The following is a 15,731-nucleotide window of genomic DNA, read 5'->3' as shown; positions in this document are numbered from 1 at the left end:
TTGACGGTAACAATTGAATAGTAGTTATGAATGGTAATTTGGCAAATTATAGTTACTACGTTCTAAATTATAATAATTTATGAAAATTCATCTTTCTTTTACCATGTTATAAGGAGAAAAATGGCTCACATGACCTTAGACCAAGCAATTAATAAAGCACGTAAGGAGGATCTATAATTTAATTTAATACGTATGGAGATTCCCTCCAAACGAATTCGGATTTGTGCCACATAAGATCTTGTTAAAGGAAAAACACTTGCTACCAAGACAAATAACCGTGTTGATGTTATGAATGATCGCGTACAAAAGCTAATAAAGAAAACAACAATGTTTGAGTCGAAAAACAAAACCTTACATAGGGAAAAAGTGTACTGAGTACCTTCCCAATTAATGACCACTTAAAGGTGTAGATGGATAGAATCATCCATCCTTAATAAGCGATTTACGTTCGAGCTTTGAGAATAGATAAATTTTTGGTAAAAAACACTGTCTCTTCAATTGATTTTACGCGATATCAAACTAAATTAGCGAGTCAATAAATATCAAATACCAAATATATTAATATATAAAAAGAAACCCTTCTAAATGATTGCCATGAGATAAGTAAAACCTCATCATAAATCAGCCCACACTCCGTATTTGATCCTATTTGATAGGGACATAATTCAAAAATCAGATATAAATTTTGACACTAATTAAGTATACATAAACTATCAAGAGTAATACTTTAATGGCATCCACAATAAATTAATTATGCAAACTCCTATAAGAATGTTGATATTAAATGGTTTAAAAGAGCATACATGATCGGATGTTCAAATGGCTTGGCTGAGATGAAGACATTTTACCAAGTTTGATGGCTTGTCATCAATGTATTTGACCTTATGTCTAAAAATAAAAGCAAAAATATCTTTTTAAAAAAAATAAATTAAAAGAAAAATATATCACATCGAATGACATAGAAGTTATTCTTCTACTTTTTCTAAATTTAACTTTTAGTTGACATTGATCACCATATTAATCGTGAGATATAATGCAGGGACCCATTCTCCTATTTGTGGGTGGCTGGCCACAAGCAAAACCACAAGTAATATATAACAAAAAACTCTTGATTTTTTTCAAAAGTTTTGTTAGGACTTAGGAGACCTGCTAACAATATCTTAAGGTAGGTACCACTAAAAAAACAACAATAATATACCAACGTGTTTTCACAATTGGGGTCTCGGAAAGATAGTGAATACATAGACCTTATCCCTATTTTGTGAAAGAAGAAAAATTGTTTTCGAAACAGCCTCGGCTCAAGAAAAACATTTCAAAGATGGTTTGAAAAAGAAAAATAATAGTTAAGAAGTCGTATTAAAAATAATAAAGCAATAAGATAACTGAAGCAAATAAAACAACAGATAATAATATAGCCGGCTTGAGACTTGACATTATTTTCCATTGATATTACAGCATTTCGGCAGTAAGGGTGGCCGGGGGAGGGTGCTTGATTTTGACTAAATTATACATAAAGTAAATAGTTAATACTTCAGCTATGTTATTTTATTTGACAAATTGTTTATTTAGAAGTAAAAAGATGCCGACATATTTTCTTGTATTTATAATACTTTCATAACTTTGAAGAACTCCAATAGTCACTAATTAAACTCATCAAATTTTCAAATTTTGGTAGTATTATTTTTAACCATTAAAGAAATTTATTATCCAAACATAATTGTAAAGAAACAATAACAACATCAACCCAGCAATAATTTTACTAGTGAAATCTGGAAAGGATAAAGTGTACGTAGACCTTACCCCTATCCGACTACCGAACAGAGGATAATTATAAAGAAAGTAGAGTTGAAAGTGCAAAATGAGAATTCATCACTTTTTAATTGGAGTAATTGGGGTCGAGTTTTGATAATAAATTTTCTTTTCGTTTTCCCTTTAATGGATCAAACTCAAAGAAATCTACATAAGTGGAGTTATTATACTCCTATTATAAGATGATTAAATACAAAAAAAAAAAAAAAAAATCCTGTGACACGTGGTAAGACGTAAAGATTGAAGACCAAGAAAAGAATAGACACGTGGCGCACAAACGTGAGACCACGGCAGCAAGCACTCAATGGTCTACGGAAGGTCTAATTTAAAGGCCGAAATTCCAGAAACTTCGAGGCTACTCCTGGCTGTAAATGGCGGAAGAATCTAGCGGCCGAACTAACGCCACGTGTACATAAATCCACATAAGCATCCGACGTGGCATCCTTATTGGCTCTGAAATTGATTCTCCCTCTCTCTAATTAAAAACTTTAGGGCACCTTTCACAATATTTTCGCCAACCAAACACAACAAACACAGCGCTCCAAAATTCTCTTTAACTGAAAAACGAAAAGAGAGAAGAAAAACTTTCTTTCTATTTTCAACTTTTATTTATTTATTTCTCTATTTTTGTTATTTTTTTTTCTGTAGTTGTGGGAATGAATGGAAGTGAAGGCGAAGGAAGTGTGAAAATGGAAGTAGTAGAAAAGGAGAAAATAGTGTATATGTGGGGATATTTACCAGGAGCTGTGCCGCAGAGGTCACCTTTGTTGTCTCCAGTTGTTGTTGTTAGGGTTCCACAGTCAGGAAATTACTCATGGAAGGATGTTTGTGGTGGTGGCTGTGGATTTGCTATGGCCATTTCAGGTGCTCTCTCTCTTCCTGCATTTCCTGTCCATTTTTGGGTTTTATTACAGGTTTACTGTAGCTTTATGTTTTTGCTTTTGCATTTGCAGCTGAGCATGTGCTTCCGACTTATGTTACACTGTTTACTTTTTAGACTGTTCTAAAACAATAATACTCCCTCCGTATCAAATTAGATTGACATATTTTGCTTATCGAGAGTCAAACCGTATAAAATTTGATCAACATTTTAAAAAATATATTTTTATCATATTAATATGAGAAAAATTGCAACTTATAGTATTTCTCGTATTTTGAATATCTTAATTTTAATTTTAAATATTGAATAAAGCTAATTCAATTTAGCTTGTTTAGTCAAATTGACTCTCAATAAGCGAAATGTGTCATCTAAATTGAAATAGAGGGAATAATATTTTTCTATATTTATAAATAATTTAACTTTGTTCTTTTTTGTTTTACGTTTACACAAATATTTATGACTTGTTTTAAAAACTTTGTGTCCAGTCAAACAACATTACATAAATTGAGAAGGAGTGAGTAGGACATTATAGTTAGAATATGTTTGGGTTAGCTGCTTAAAAGTAGTACTCTTTCCGTCCCAATTTATGTGATAGTATTCGAATTTCGACAGTCAACCAAGTTGTTGTTCTTCGACAGTATTTTTTTAATGTAATTTCGACAGTATTTTTTTTAATGTAATTTCTAAATGTGTAAGTTTTATTTCAAAAAACTTAAAGATTCTATGTCCATATACACAATCATAATCATCACGTGCTGATTAGTGCTTTTAAATGCTAAAAGGATTTTATAAATAAGTAATTATGTGTTTGAATTGAAGTGTTGAAACTGATAATAAGTAGTTGGTGTGTTTGGTAAATACTGATAAACACTTTTCTAATTAAAATGGCTTAAATGTCTTTGAATTTTCTTCAAAAAATATAATTTAAAAGTATATTTACATTGAAAGGGATGAACGACAAAAATGAAATGTAGAGGGAGTCAGGAGTGTTTTATTTTGGAAAGAGTGTTTTAAAATGACTTAAATGTATTTGATTTTTTTTTTAAAAAATATAATTTAAAAGTATCTTTACATTGAAAGGGATGAATGACAAAAATAAAATGTAGAGGGAGTCAGGAGTATTTTACTTTGGAAAGAGTATTTTGGGGATTACAAAAACTACTAGGAGTAAAATAGTAAAAGATTTGGGTCAAATCAAAAGTACTTATAAGTTTTTTTTTGACAAGGGTCATAAACCACGGGTTGTTAGTGTTATGAAACCGAAGCCAAATTTAAGGGGAGATCTTCCCTATTGGAAGCTAACAGGATGCAAATTTTATAAAGCTAACGCACCCGTAGGGGGTGCTCAAAAGTACTTATAAGTTGAAAAGTCATAAGTTATAAGTTGTACGTTCCTGCTTATGACGTTTGGCTGATTTTGGCTTATAAACACTTGCTAGTAAACAGTTTTAGAGTTTAAAAAATGAGTAGATAAGCGAAAAAGTACTTGTTGACGACTGGTTATAGGCTTACCAAAACACCCTCTTAGTCATGGATGTTTTTGAGTAGAAGTAAGTTTTGAAACGGAAGCTTGGATCACTTCATGGAACTGATGGTTTCAACTAAGAACATATTGGATGCCAAACTTTAGTTTTCAGTGAACTTCTGATGCATTACTTCCTGGCAGAACTTACAATTTCTTCTTTGTGTACATAGTTTTAAATTCAAAAGTGGATTTCAGATAATTATCTGCTACTTATCTTACCTAATTTGCAATTACTATGCCGTTTTATACTACTCTATCAGATGCTGGGAAGCTCATTACATGGGGTTCAACGGATGATTTAGGACAAAGCTATGTGACATCAGGGAAACATGGGGTAATTCTTTCACTAACTTCGTTTACTCAGCTTACTGACTACTTAGAGACACGTCAAATAACCTGCAATTTCTTATGTTGACCTTTTGAAGGAAATTCCGGAGCCTTTTCCCCTTCCTGATGAAGTTTCAATAGTAAAAGCGGCTGCCTGTTGGGCACATTGTGTTGCAGTTACAGGTATCCACAGCATCTTTCTGTTGGGAATAAACCCCGTAAAAATAGTATTCACGGTATTAGTGATAAACGCAGAACACTAAGTTATGGTTAAATCAGCAAGAATAAAAATGCAGCAATAATGACACCAAGATTTTACGTGGAAACCCTTCTGAATAAGGGAAAAAACCACGGCCAAGAAGAGCAACTGATATCACTATAGCGAGGAATTTTACACTGTGTAGTAACGAGTAAAAAATACTCCTAAGACCACTACACCCTCAAAAGAAATAAACACTCTTTTGCTTTTTTCCACCTCACTACAATATGTCTCACACTCTATTTTTCTTCACAAACTATTTTCTTATAGTTTATGGAATACCTTGCTCTCTTTTCTCTCTTTGTTGGTGTGTAGAAATGAGAGTTAAAGCTCTCCTTTTATAGCTAAAACCTCACTCTCTAAAGCCTACAATATTTGACAATTTACACACCATTTTCACAATTTCAACAAGGTTGGCTACCAAACCAAACCAAGTCAATTAAATTGGCTACCAAATTATACAAATTCAACAAGATTGGCTACCAAACCAAACCAAGTCAACAAAATTGGCTACCAAATCATTTGAATGAGATGGACACCATATCAATCTCCCCCTCCAGTCTCATTCATCTAGAGGAGATAGCACTATCTTCTAGTTTGAGTGCATGCCGACAAGTTCTTTGCATAGCTCGAACTTGTCTCTTGGTACCACCTTGGTCAACATATCTGCAGGATTTTCACTCGTGTGAATCTTTTTGACTTGAAGTGATTCGTTCTCCACTTGCTCACGAATCCAATGATATCTGACGTCAATGTGTTTTGTTCTCGCATGGTACATGGAGTTTTTGCTCAGGTTTATTGCACTCTGACTGTCGCAATAGACAACATACTTCATCTGTCGCAATCCAAGTTCTTGAAGAAATCTCTTGAGCCATATCATCTCTTTGCCAGCTTCAGTAACCGCAATATACTCCGCTTCAGTTGTAGATAGTGCGACACACTTCTGCAACTTTGACTGCCATGATATAGCTCCCTCTGAAAAAGTAAACAAATATCCAGTAGTGAATTTTCTATTATCAAGGTCACCTGCCATATCAGAATCTGTATAGCCCTTCAAAATTGGATTTGATCCTCCAAAACATAAGCATTCACGTGAACTTCCTCTTAGATACCTGAGTATCCACTTTACAGCTTCCCAATGCTCTTTTCCTGGATTTTCGAGAAATCTGCTAACAACACCGACTGCATGAGCAATATCTGGTCGAGTGCATACCATTGCATACATCAAACTTCCAACGGCAGAGGAATAAGGAATCTTGGCCATTCTCTCTTTTTCCTCCGTTGTTGTTGGACACATCTTCTTGCTCAAACTTCAGATGACCAGGAAGAGGTGTGCGAACCAACTTAGCACTTTTCATATTGAAGCGCTCCAGTACACGTTCTATGTACTTATCCTGTGACAAGTAAAGCTTCCTTTCGTTTCTCGAACGAGTAATTCTCATGCCCAAAATCTGCTTAGCATGACCCAAGTCTTTCATTGCAAAAGACTTATTCAACTGTTTCTTCAACTCGTCAATCTTAGCAGAATTCCTGCCCACAATCAACATATCATCCACATATAGCAAGAGGATGATAAAATCGTCATCAGAAAATCTTTGTACAAACACACAGTGATCGAAAGAAGTCTTCTTGTAGCCTTGCTCCCCCATAACAGACTCAAACTTCTTGTACCACTGTCTGGGAGCTTGCTTCAATCCGTATAGACTCTTCTTAAGTTTGCATACAAGATTTTCTTTACCTTTTGCCTTGAAGCCTTCAGGTTGTTCCATATAAATCTCCTCTTCTAAGTCACCGTGAAGAAAAACAGTCTTCACATTCATCTGCTCAATCTCCAAATCAAGACTGGCAGTCAAACCAAGAACTGTCCGAATGGAGGACATTTTTACGACAGGAGAAAATATTTCGTCAAAGTCAATACCTTTCCTTTGACCAAATCCCTTGACAACCAATCTAGCTTTGTATCTGGGCTTCAAACTATGTTCTTCAGCTTTAACTTTGAACACCCACTTGTTCTTCAAAGCTCTCATACCCTTAGGTAATTTCACCAACTCATAAGCATGGTTCTCATGCAGAGATTTCATCTCATCTTGCATGACTTCAATCCATTGATCCTTGTGCTCTTCTTCTATGGCCTCCGCATAACATTCAGGCTCTCCCCCATCAGTGAGTAATACATATTCATTGGGTGAATAACGGGAGGAAGGAGTACGAGGTCTAGAAGACCTCTTGAGTGGAATATCTAACTCGTCCACAGCTTCGTGAGTAGGAGCATCTACCTCATCAACATTAGCATTGTTATCCCCATCACCATCAATATGTTGATCTGGAATATGGTTCCGGGCATCACCATCATCATTGAGCCCACCAGTGTCATCCCCATTTGTATAAGGAACTTGATCAAGATTAACTAAACCTTCAGAACTTGAAGATTTTAACTTCTCCGCTTTGTTAATATCTTCAATGGTTTGATCCTCCACGAAGATAACATCACGGCTTCTCACAACCTTCTTCTCAATTGGATCATATAGCCTGTAACCAAACTCATCAAGGCCATAACTAATGAAGATGCACTGCCTTGTCTTGGCAGTTAACTTTGACCTCTCATCTTTAGGCACATGTACAAAAGCTTTGCAACCAAACACTTTCAAGTGGTCATAGGAGACATCCTTGCTATACCAAACTTTGTTTGGAACATCACTTTGCAAAGCAACCGCAGGGGATAGATTAATAACATGTGCGGCGGTTAACAAAGCCTCACCCCAAAAGGAATTCGGCAACTTTGCTTCAGAAAGCAAACATCTGACTCTTTCCATCAATGTCCTGTTCATCCTTTCTGCTAAACCATTAAGCTGAGGAGTCTTAGGAGGAGTCTTCTGGTGTCTGATACCCTGTTGTTTGCAGTATTCGTCAAACGGTCCACAATATTCACCACCGTTATCAGTACGAATACACTTCAGCTTCTTTCCAGTTTCTCTTTCAACTGAAGCCTGAAACTGCTTAAAGACACCCAACACTTGGTCTTTAGTCTTCAAGATGTAGACCCAAAGTTTCCTTGAACAATCATCAATAAAGGTAGCAAAATAAAGTGCACCACCCAAAGTTTTTGTCTTCATTGGACCACATAAATCTGAATGCACCAACTCAAGCAACTTTGTCTTTCTTGAAGGAGGATGAGACTGGAAAGAAACTCTTTTTTGTTTTCCAACCAAGCAGTGCTCACATTTTTCTAATTTTGCACTTTCAAAATTTGACAACAATTTCTTCTTGGCCAGAACATTTAGTCATTTCTCGCTAATGTGGCTAAGCCTCTTATGCCATAACGTTGAAGAGTTATGGCTCTCAACGGCATTCACCATATCAACACAGGTAGAGGCCGTAGTCCAGTATAGACCACGACGCTTTTCCCCACGAGCCACAATCATGGAGCCCTTAGTGAGCTTCCACTTTCCAGCACCATTGGTACTGACATATCCCTCATCATCCAAAACACCAACAGAGATCAAGTGCAAACGAACATCAGGTGCATGTTTTACATTGTTTAAAACTAGTTTAGTTCCAATACTAGTTTCCAAACAAATCGTTCCAACACCAGCCACCCTAGATACAGTCTCATTACCCATACTCAGAGTTCCAAAGTCACCCTGAGTATATGATGAGAAAAATTCCTTCCTTGATGTCACATGAGATGCGGCACCACTGTCCACAACCCAGCTTGACTCATCACAAGCAATATTTATCAGATCCGCATCAAGGACTGTAACAAGATCTTCCGTAGTGATAGTGGCCACACGATTGCCATCTTCTTTCTGTTCTTCCTCGTCTCTATTCTCCTTTTTCAAAATCCGGCAGAACTTCTTTGTGTGCCCTTTCTTCCCGCAATGATAACACTCAATATCTTTAAGTTTGCTTCTGGATTTGCTTCTATTATGTTCTCTATTTTGAGAACCCCGATTCTTGCTTCTCCCCCTAGAGTCAGTCACCAAGACATCTAATGAGGAGGAACCCTGAGATTTTCTTCTCATCTCTTCATTTAGAAGGCTGCTCTTGGCAAGATCCATAGAGATCACACCATCCGGAGCAGAATTTGATAATGAAGTTCTAAGAATTTTCCAAGAATCTGGTAGGGAACCAAGTAGAAACAAGCCTTGAATTTCTTCGTCAAATTTAATGCCCATAGCAGATAACTGGTTCATGATCCCCTGAAAATTATTCAGATGATGTGTCATCGCGGAACCATCGTGGTATTTTAAACCCAACATCTGCTTTATCAGAAACATCTTGTTGTTTCCAGTTTTCCGAGCATACAAACTTTCAAGGTGCTCCCATAGGGTCCGAGCATGTGTCTCCCTAGAAATATGGTTCAAAACATTATCGTCAACCCAATGTCTAATAAAGCCGCAAACCTGCCTGTGTAACAGATTCCACTCTTCATCTGATTTATTATCAGGCTTTACAGTGGCGAAGACAGGTTGATGAAAATTCTTGACATAGAGTAAATCTTCCATTTTGCCCTTCCAAATGGCATAATTTGTGTCATTCAAGGTAACTATTCTACTAGTATTGGCTTCCATCGTTTATCACAAATACAAATACTTTTATTAGGAGACCAAAGTAATTCTTTTCTGATGTGGAAGTTCAGACTGTGCTGCAACCACAGAGCATACTCAGATAGAACCTTGGCTCTGATACCACTTGTTGGGAATAAACCCCGTAAAAATAGTATTCACGGTATTAGTGATAAACGCAGAACACTAAGTTATGGTTAAATCAACAAGAATAGAAATGCAGCAATAATGACACCAAGATTTTACGTGGAAACCCTTCTGAATAAGGGAAAAAACCACGGCCAAGAAGAGCAACTGATATCACTATAGCGAGGAATTTTACACTGTGTAGTAACGAGTAAAAAATACTCCTAAGACTACTACACCCTCAAAAGAAATAAACACTCTTTTGCTTTTTTCCACCTCACTACAATATCTCTCACACTCTATTTTTCTTCACAAACTATTTTCTTATAGTTTATGGAATACCTTGCTCTCTCTTTTCTCTCTTTGTTGGTGTGTAGAAATGAGAGTTAAAGCTCTCCTTTTATAGCTAAAACCTCACTCTCTAAAGCCTATAATATTTGACAATTTACACACCCTTTTCACAATTTCAACAAGGTTGGCTACCAAACCAAACCAAGTCAATAAAATTGGCTACCAAATTATACAAATTCAACAAGGTTGGCTACCAAACCAAACCAAGTCAACAAAATTGGCTACCAAATCATTTGAATGAGATGGACACCGTATCACTTTCATGATAATGATGCCACTAATTTTTTGCAGCTGGAAGCTTGTGTATTTTTGTGACTTTGGGATAGTATTCCAGTGTAAGAATATATCTACTTCAACATCCATTCTGTTGTCCTCCTTCACTAGATTTGGGTAGTCATAATTTTGCAAAGTTGACAAAGATATAAGAATTGAATATGTTAAGTGTCCCACATTTGTTGAGGGATGATAGTTTGTCTCTTTATATGGTCTTGGGTCAATTCACACCTGTTTGCGCAAGCTTTTGGTTAGGCCCAAGGTCTATTCCTTATCAAGGTATCGGAGGCCAACCTATCCTCGTTATTGCGTGTCCCAATGTTGGGCCCCAATGTTATGTTATCCACGCTCCACTTGGCAGGGGGAGTGTGAAAGTTGTCCATATTGGTTGACAGATGGGCTGTTTGTCTCCTTATATGATCATGAGCAATGGTCACCTCTTGACTAGTTTTTGGGGTTGAGTTATGTTCAGCGTCCATTTTCTAGAGAGCTTTGGCCTCCAGTGTTTATATATTCCTTCTTAAACCATAGTGAGCTATGGCCCAAGGTTCACTTTTTGTTTGTTTTCTTAATCCCCTTGTCATAATGTGTTTATGGAACCTTAGAATGATATACTACTCAACCTTAAATGCAGGAAATGGAGAAGTGTATACATGGGGTTGGAAGGAATGCATTCCTTCTGGAAAGGTTCTTGGAGAGCCAGCTGTAGACAAGGAGGTAAACGATGGACAGAGTTCATTCCTGGCACAGCAAGGTATTTTCGGATTGGCTTCACTGTCAGAAAGAAGCACAATCTGCTATTTACATTTTACAGAGTAATATTTTGAAGATTAACTTTATCACAGTAAGCCCTCACCCCCAGGGATCGAGGTCCACGGTTGGAGCAGTATCTGGTATAGAGACTAGAGCTGGAGAGGATAGTGCAAAACGTAGACGGGTATCATCAGCTAAGCAACAAGCTGAGAGCTCATCCTCAGGTGATGAAGGTCTCTCAGCATTGCCATGTTTAGTCGCATTAAATCCAGGGGTACGGATTGTCAGTGTAGCAGCTGGTGGCCGGCATACACTGGCATTGTCAGGTAACTTTGTATGTCTTGGATAAACTTGCTTCAACACATCATACAGTTGTCCGTAGCTTCCTGGAGCATAATTTGTGTACATCGCCCTTTTGTGAATTATATAGTTACATTGTTAAAGAAACCAAAGAAGAATGACATTTTCTTTTTTCATTTAGATATAGGACAAGTGTGGGGTTGGGGCTACGGAGGGGAAGGACAGCTTGGTCTAGGCTCCAGGATTCGAATGGTATCCTCCCCACATCCTGTGCCGTGCATTGATTCTTCTTCTTCTCTGCGAAAGGACAGAGCTATGGGCCTTTCTCATGGATGTCCGGGATCAGAGGGACAAGGCCTCAGAGTTCCAGGGAATTATGTCAAGAGAATTGCCTGCGGGGGCCGACACAGTGCAGTAATTACAGGTTCGCATTCTAGTTCTTGTGTAGATATCTGGGATAGTCATCAGTTGGTTATACCTACATTTCAGTACTTGTTAATCAGCATGAACTTTAGTTATCAATTCGTACCTACATTTCATATGACTGTTGTTCTCATACTTTCCATGTGTTTTCTATTGGTACATTATTGTATATGGTTTCCCTCTTGCAATCCTATAATTCTTCAATCATTTTACTTATTACTTTTCCCTCCGGGATGGGGGAAAAGTTTGCGTACACTCTACCCTCCCCAGACCCCATTAGTGGGATTCTACTGGGTTGTTGTTGTTGTAATTTTACTTATTACTTATTGCTGCTGGTTTTCAAGGCAGATGCTGGAGCATTGTTAACTTTTGGTTGGGGATTGTATGGACAGGTGAGTTTCCTGGGATCAGTCTATTCCATAGTGAATTTAAGCACTGGAGTTATTTCAAATAAGCTATATTCTTGATGAAATACTAAACTTATGTTATTTCCGTGTCTGCCTATGTGTATATACATGCACCGTATATGTAAAAAGTAAAGTAATATATGCCTCATGACACTATTTTCTATTAACCCAATCGCACTGGACTTGAAGAGATCTGCATGCACTATGTTGTAGCACGAGGATCTTTTGAACACTAGGCACTTGACCATAACAAAACTTATGAAGTGGAATTCCACTTCTTCCATAAGAAAAAAATATTTCTTAACAAGAGAAAGAAGGAATATTCACTCTCTAAGCTCCTTATGCCAATGCCTAAAGTTCATTTCAGGTTTGAGAATTTGCCTAGAGGTGCTTTGAACTTGGAAAGGCATAGCAAATTAACGGTAATCATATTATAAGATTCTTTTATTTATTAAATAGCATATTAAGTGCCGATGCTGCATTTGCAGTGTGGTCAGGGGAGTACAGATGATGAGCTAAGTCCGACGTGTGTATCTTCATTACTTGGCATCAGGATAGAAAGTGTAGCAGCAGGGCTCTGGCACACTGTTTGTATTTCTGCAGATGGTGATGTATATGCATTTGGAGGGAACCAATTTGGGCAGTTAGGCACTGGCGCCGAACAGGCTGAGGTACATTTTTGAATTTGGTTCTTTTTCTTCTAACCAAACAATAGGTCTGTTGGTACAGTTACAACTATTAATATAAGAGGCTTCCGAAATCTGGGTAACATATCATACGGTGAAATGTGGTTTGCTTACTTGGAAATACTGGCAAAGTTTATTGGTCAGTAGGTTTCCTGCATTATAGACTAAACCAAGAGATTCAGATCTTTTCCTATCTAGTACTAAACTTTTACTTTTATCTATAATATCAGACACTACCTCGGCTCCTGGATGCTCCAAATTTGGAGAACATGCATGTGAAAGTTGTATCATGTGGAGCACGACATACTGCCGTAGTCACAGGTATGACTTGTATCTGCATCTTGAAAACTTTCTCCTGCTAGACATACAACGGTTAGACCCATCAGAAGATGCAGTGAAAAGATGGGGGGATGTCATGGCTAATTAGATGAAAATCAAGGTGACAAATGAGCTTGTTAGTATAGAGTCAAAGAAACTTCAATACTCGGAAGTGTACACAGCCTGATAATTATTCGAGTGAATATGATAACGCGGAAATGGTTTTTGCTGCCGAATTATTTCCATTAGTGAGTTGGTTTCAGAGGTTAATCCACCAAATACCAATTTCTATATAGCAGGACTTTTTGTTTGTAACTTTTCTGAGAGAGCCTATTCATTGATCAATAGAGTAAACTTGATGGGCGTCAACCCATGACACCATAAGTTCTTGAAGTTAGTTAATTAAGGACTTGTAAACACTTACAATTGCACAAGCTTGAACAGCTACAAGGTCCTCAGCAAGATTGACTGAACGCTTGCAATGCCATTTTTTTCCAGAATTCGTTTTCTTATAATGGTCTATAACTAGGGGTTAAGGACTAAATGAAAGATGGATAACCTTTTGGAGAACATGAATATTTTTTTTTGGTATCATGGTTGGCTTTCTTCTTTTTATCATGATTTGATCTGTATCTACCATAAATATATAGCTGAGGTATCCGAGGGGAAGAGTGTGAATTCTCATATGGGAAACTCAGTTAAGCAATTTCTCCTACAATCAACATATGATTGTAGAGGTGTTAGAAACTGTCCTTTCTTGAGCTAGAAGTCTAATAGGAATAAAAGCATATATGCTTGTTGAAGTGGTCTGCTAAAAAAACGCTAGAAGAAGAAGAGCGAAAATGGAAGCAGTGTCTATTTTGTAGGCCATAATAGCTTATTGTACCGTTCTGATAAGTTGTTCAGCTTATTGTACAATCTTCTGGATAAACAGCAACTAACAGTTTGTTCATACTAGAGAGTGTTCTCTTTTTTTTAAGCTCATCTAACCTTTCTGCCGTTTTGTTTTATGTAGATGATAGCAAAGTGTTCTGCTGGGGATGGAACAAGTATGGCCAGGTACAAGCTTTAGGTGTATTCAGCATATTTTCTCCTTGGAGTCATAGGTTTCAGTCATTGCTCAAGAATGGGCTCGCTTTATATGTTATCTTACCGATTTTGTATAGGAACGTGCCAGTTTGTTAAGTTTATTTATTTGGCATTCTACAAGTGTGATGATCTATTGAACAAATGGCTTCATCTTTGTGCAGCTTGGACTGGGTGATGTGATTGATCGGAATATTCCATCCCAAGTCTCAATCGATGGTCATGTACCAACAAACGTCGCTTGTGGGTGGTGGCACACACTTCTACTAGCTGAATCACCTACTTGAACTACTCATCATATTGATGCCATTCAAAGTTTTGTTAGGTTAGGTGCTTTCGGTTTTCTATTTCAAGATCCTCATTGTGATATATGCATATGGTACATATAGTAGTTTGCATGCATATACATATTAGGCATGGAGTGATTCTTTACAAGAATAAGGAGGTCATCATCGTCCTTCCAAGCAACAACTTGGGAAGAACGAGAAGTCGTCTCTATCATGTCAAGACATCTTAGTCTGTCAGTGTAAATCCTCTCCGCGACTGGATTTTCTGATGTATGAAAGAAACTCTATAGCATTAGAGCAGTCATTGTGATAGCTTTTGTGGTACCTTTGCACCCGGGTTCCTTTACTGTGTACTTCATATTGTGTAGTGAGGGATGATTGAAATGCGATCTCTTTATTATTATGCAGAACTGGGTTCAGATCTCTGCCAAGACTTACCATTTCAAATCTTGTGTTTCCTTTTTCCTTCCCTATCGTCATAGAATGGCTCTATGTATGGTGTTTTGTCTATTGAATGTGGTGCTTAGCTAATTTGATGGACAAGCTTCAGTTACTTTTTTTTTTCTTGCAGTTCGAAAAAATAGTCAGCATTTTCAAAATAATTGAAAAATAGTCACTATTTAATGAGTCTGGATTAGAATACAATTAGCGGAAATAACAAAAAAAATTCAATATAATATGTTGGATTATGGAACTCTTGCGTATAGAGGCAGATACAAAATTTAAATTCTATGAGTTCAATATTTAAGGGGTTTAATATTGAACCCATCATTTTTGAAATTTATGGGTTGTATTCACTATTTTTTACAATTTAATAAAGTTTACATATAAATTTGTGTTTTGCAAGGGGTCAATTGAACCCGTAAGTATTGTGTTACATACGGCACATTAAAACTTTAGCATATTATGTTGAAATTTCATATGGCAAAAATTCTGTTGAATCTTTTTGAATCTTAATGAATTGTATTCTTGTTTAGATTTTATTTTTATATGAAAAGGTGACTGATTTCGATTGACTTTTAAATTATGGCTAACTTCAATTAGTAGCTTTAAATCAAGCTAATCCTGAATTTCATCCTGATATCTGCCATGGATGCCCCATTTTTTGTAGGATTTGCATTAGGTAGCCGATTTTAAGGGTGCTATTTAAAACCTATCCAGTTTTTTTAAAAGCATTTAAATTTTAATCAAGGATGGCAAGTTAGCTGGACTTGCGCTTGAAGAGGGCAAAGGTATTTAATTCAACTTAGTCACGTGATGGTGTTTGATCAACCTTTCTCCCCTTTGATACCACTGCCCTAAGATTGGCTCAACGTCTATTTATATTTTGGGTTTATTGTTTTAATTATGCTGCTA

At 36.8% G+C, this 15,731-nt stretch overlaps 1 protein-coding gene across 3 annotated transcripts; it reads left to right on the top strand.

Annotated features, from left to right (window-relative positions):
• The first annotated feature begins 2,302 nt into the window (after positions 1–2,302).
• On the top strand, positions 2,303–14,822 carry LOC107779363 (ultraviolet-B receptor UVR8). Of its 3 annotated transcripts, none has more exons than XR_012696866.1 (11): positions 2,303–2,673; positions 4,475–4,548; positions 4,640–4,724; positions 10,750–10,869; positions 10,961–11,194; positions 11,350–11,592; positions 11,940–11,983; positions 12,487–12,823; positions 12,915–13,005; positions 14,018–14,061; positions 14,253–14,822. XR_012696866.1 is itself a non-coding variant. In XM_075225727.1 (11 exons), exons 1-11 carry the CDS (start codon positions 2,466–2,468, stop codon positions 14,373–14,375), a joined length of 1,449 nt encoding a protein of 482 aa, XP_075081828.1. In that variant the 5' UTR covers positions 2,303–2,465; the 3' UTR covers positions 14,376–14,822. The 3 variants fall into 3 exon arrangements, 2 of the variants coding, with proteins under 2 accessions (XP_075081828.1, XP_075081829.1); XM_075225727.1 differs by having other exon boundaries at positions 12,487–12,669; XM_075225728.1 differs by lacking the exons at positions 4,475–4,548; positions 4,640–4,724 and having other exon boundaries at positions 2,329–2,673; positions 12,487–12,669.
• The last annotated feature ends 909 nt before the right edge of the window (positions 14,823–15,731 follow it).

Source organism: Nicotiana tabacum, chromosome 11 (assembly GCF_000715075.1).
Source record: "Nicotiana tabacum cultivar K326 chromosome 11, ASM71507v2, whole genome shotgun sequence".
Classification (NCBI taxonomy): domain Eukaryota; kingdom Viridiplantae; phylum Streptophyta; class Magnoliopsida; order Solanales; family Solanaceae; genus Nicotiana; species Nicotiana tabacum.
The sequence above is the reverse complement of the archived record's forward strand: the minus strand, read 5'-3'. Positions and strand labels throughout refer to the sequence as shown.

What these genes read in the sequence shown, in the direction of transcription:
- LOC107779363 (XM_075225727.1), top strand. Translation starts at nt 2,466, where the DNA reads ATGAATGGAAGTGAAGGCGAAGGAAGTGTGAAAATGGAAGTAGTAGAA. An exon ending in TTCATTCCTGGCACAGCAAG is followed by an intron (nt 10,870 to 10,960) that starts GTATTTTCGGAT and finishes ACTTTATCACAG; the next exon opens with TAAGCCCTCACCCCCAGGGA. An exon ending in ACATACTGCCGTAGTCACAG is followed by an intron (nt 13,006 to 14,017) that starts GTATGACTTGTA and finishes TGTTTTATGTAG; the next exon opens with ATGATAGCAAAGTGTTCTGC.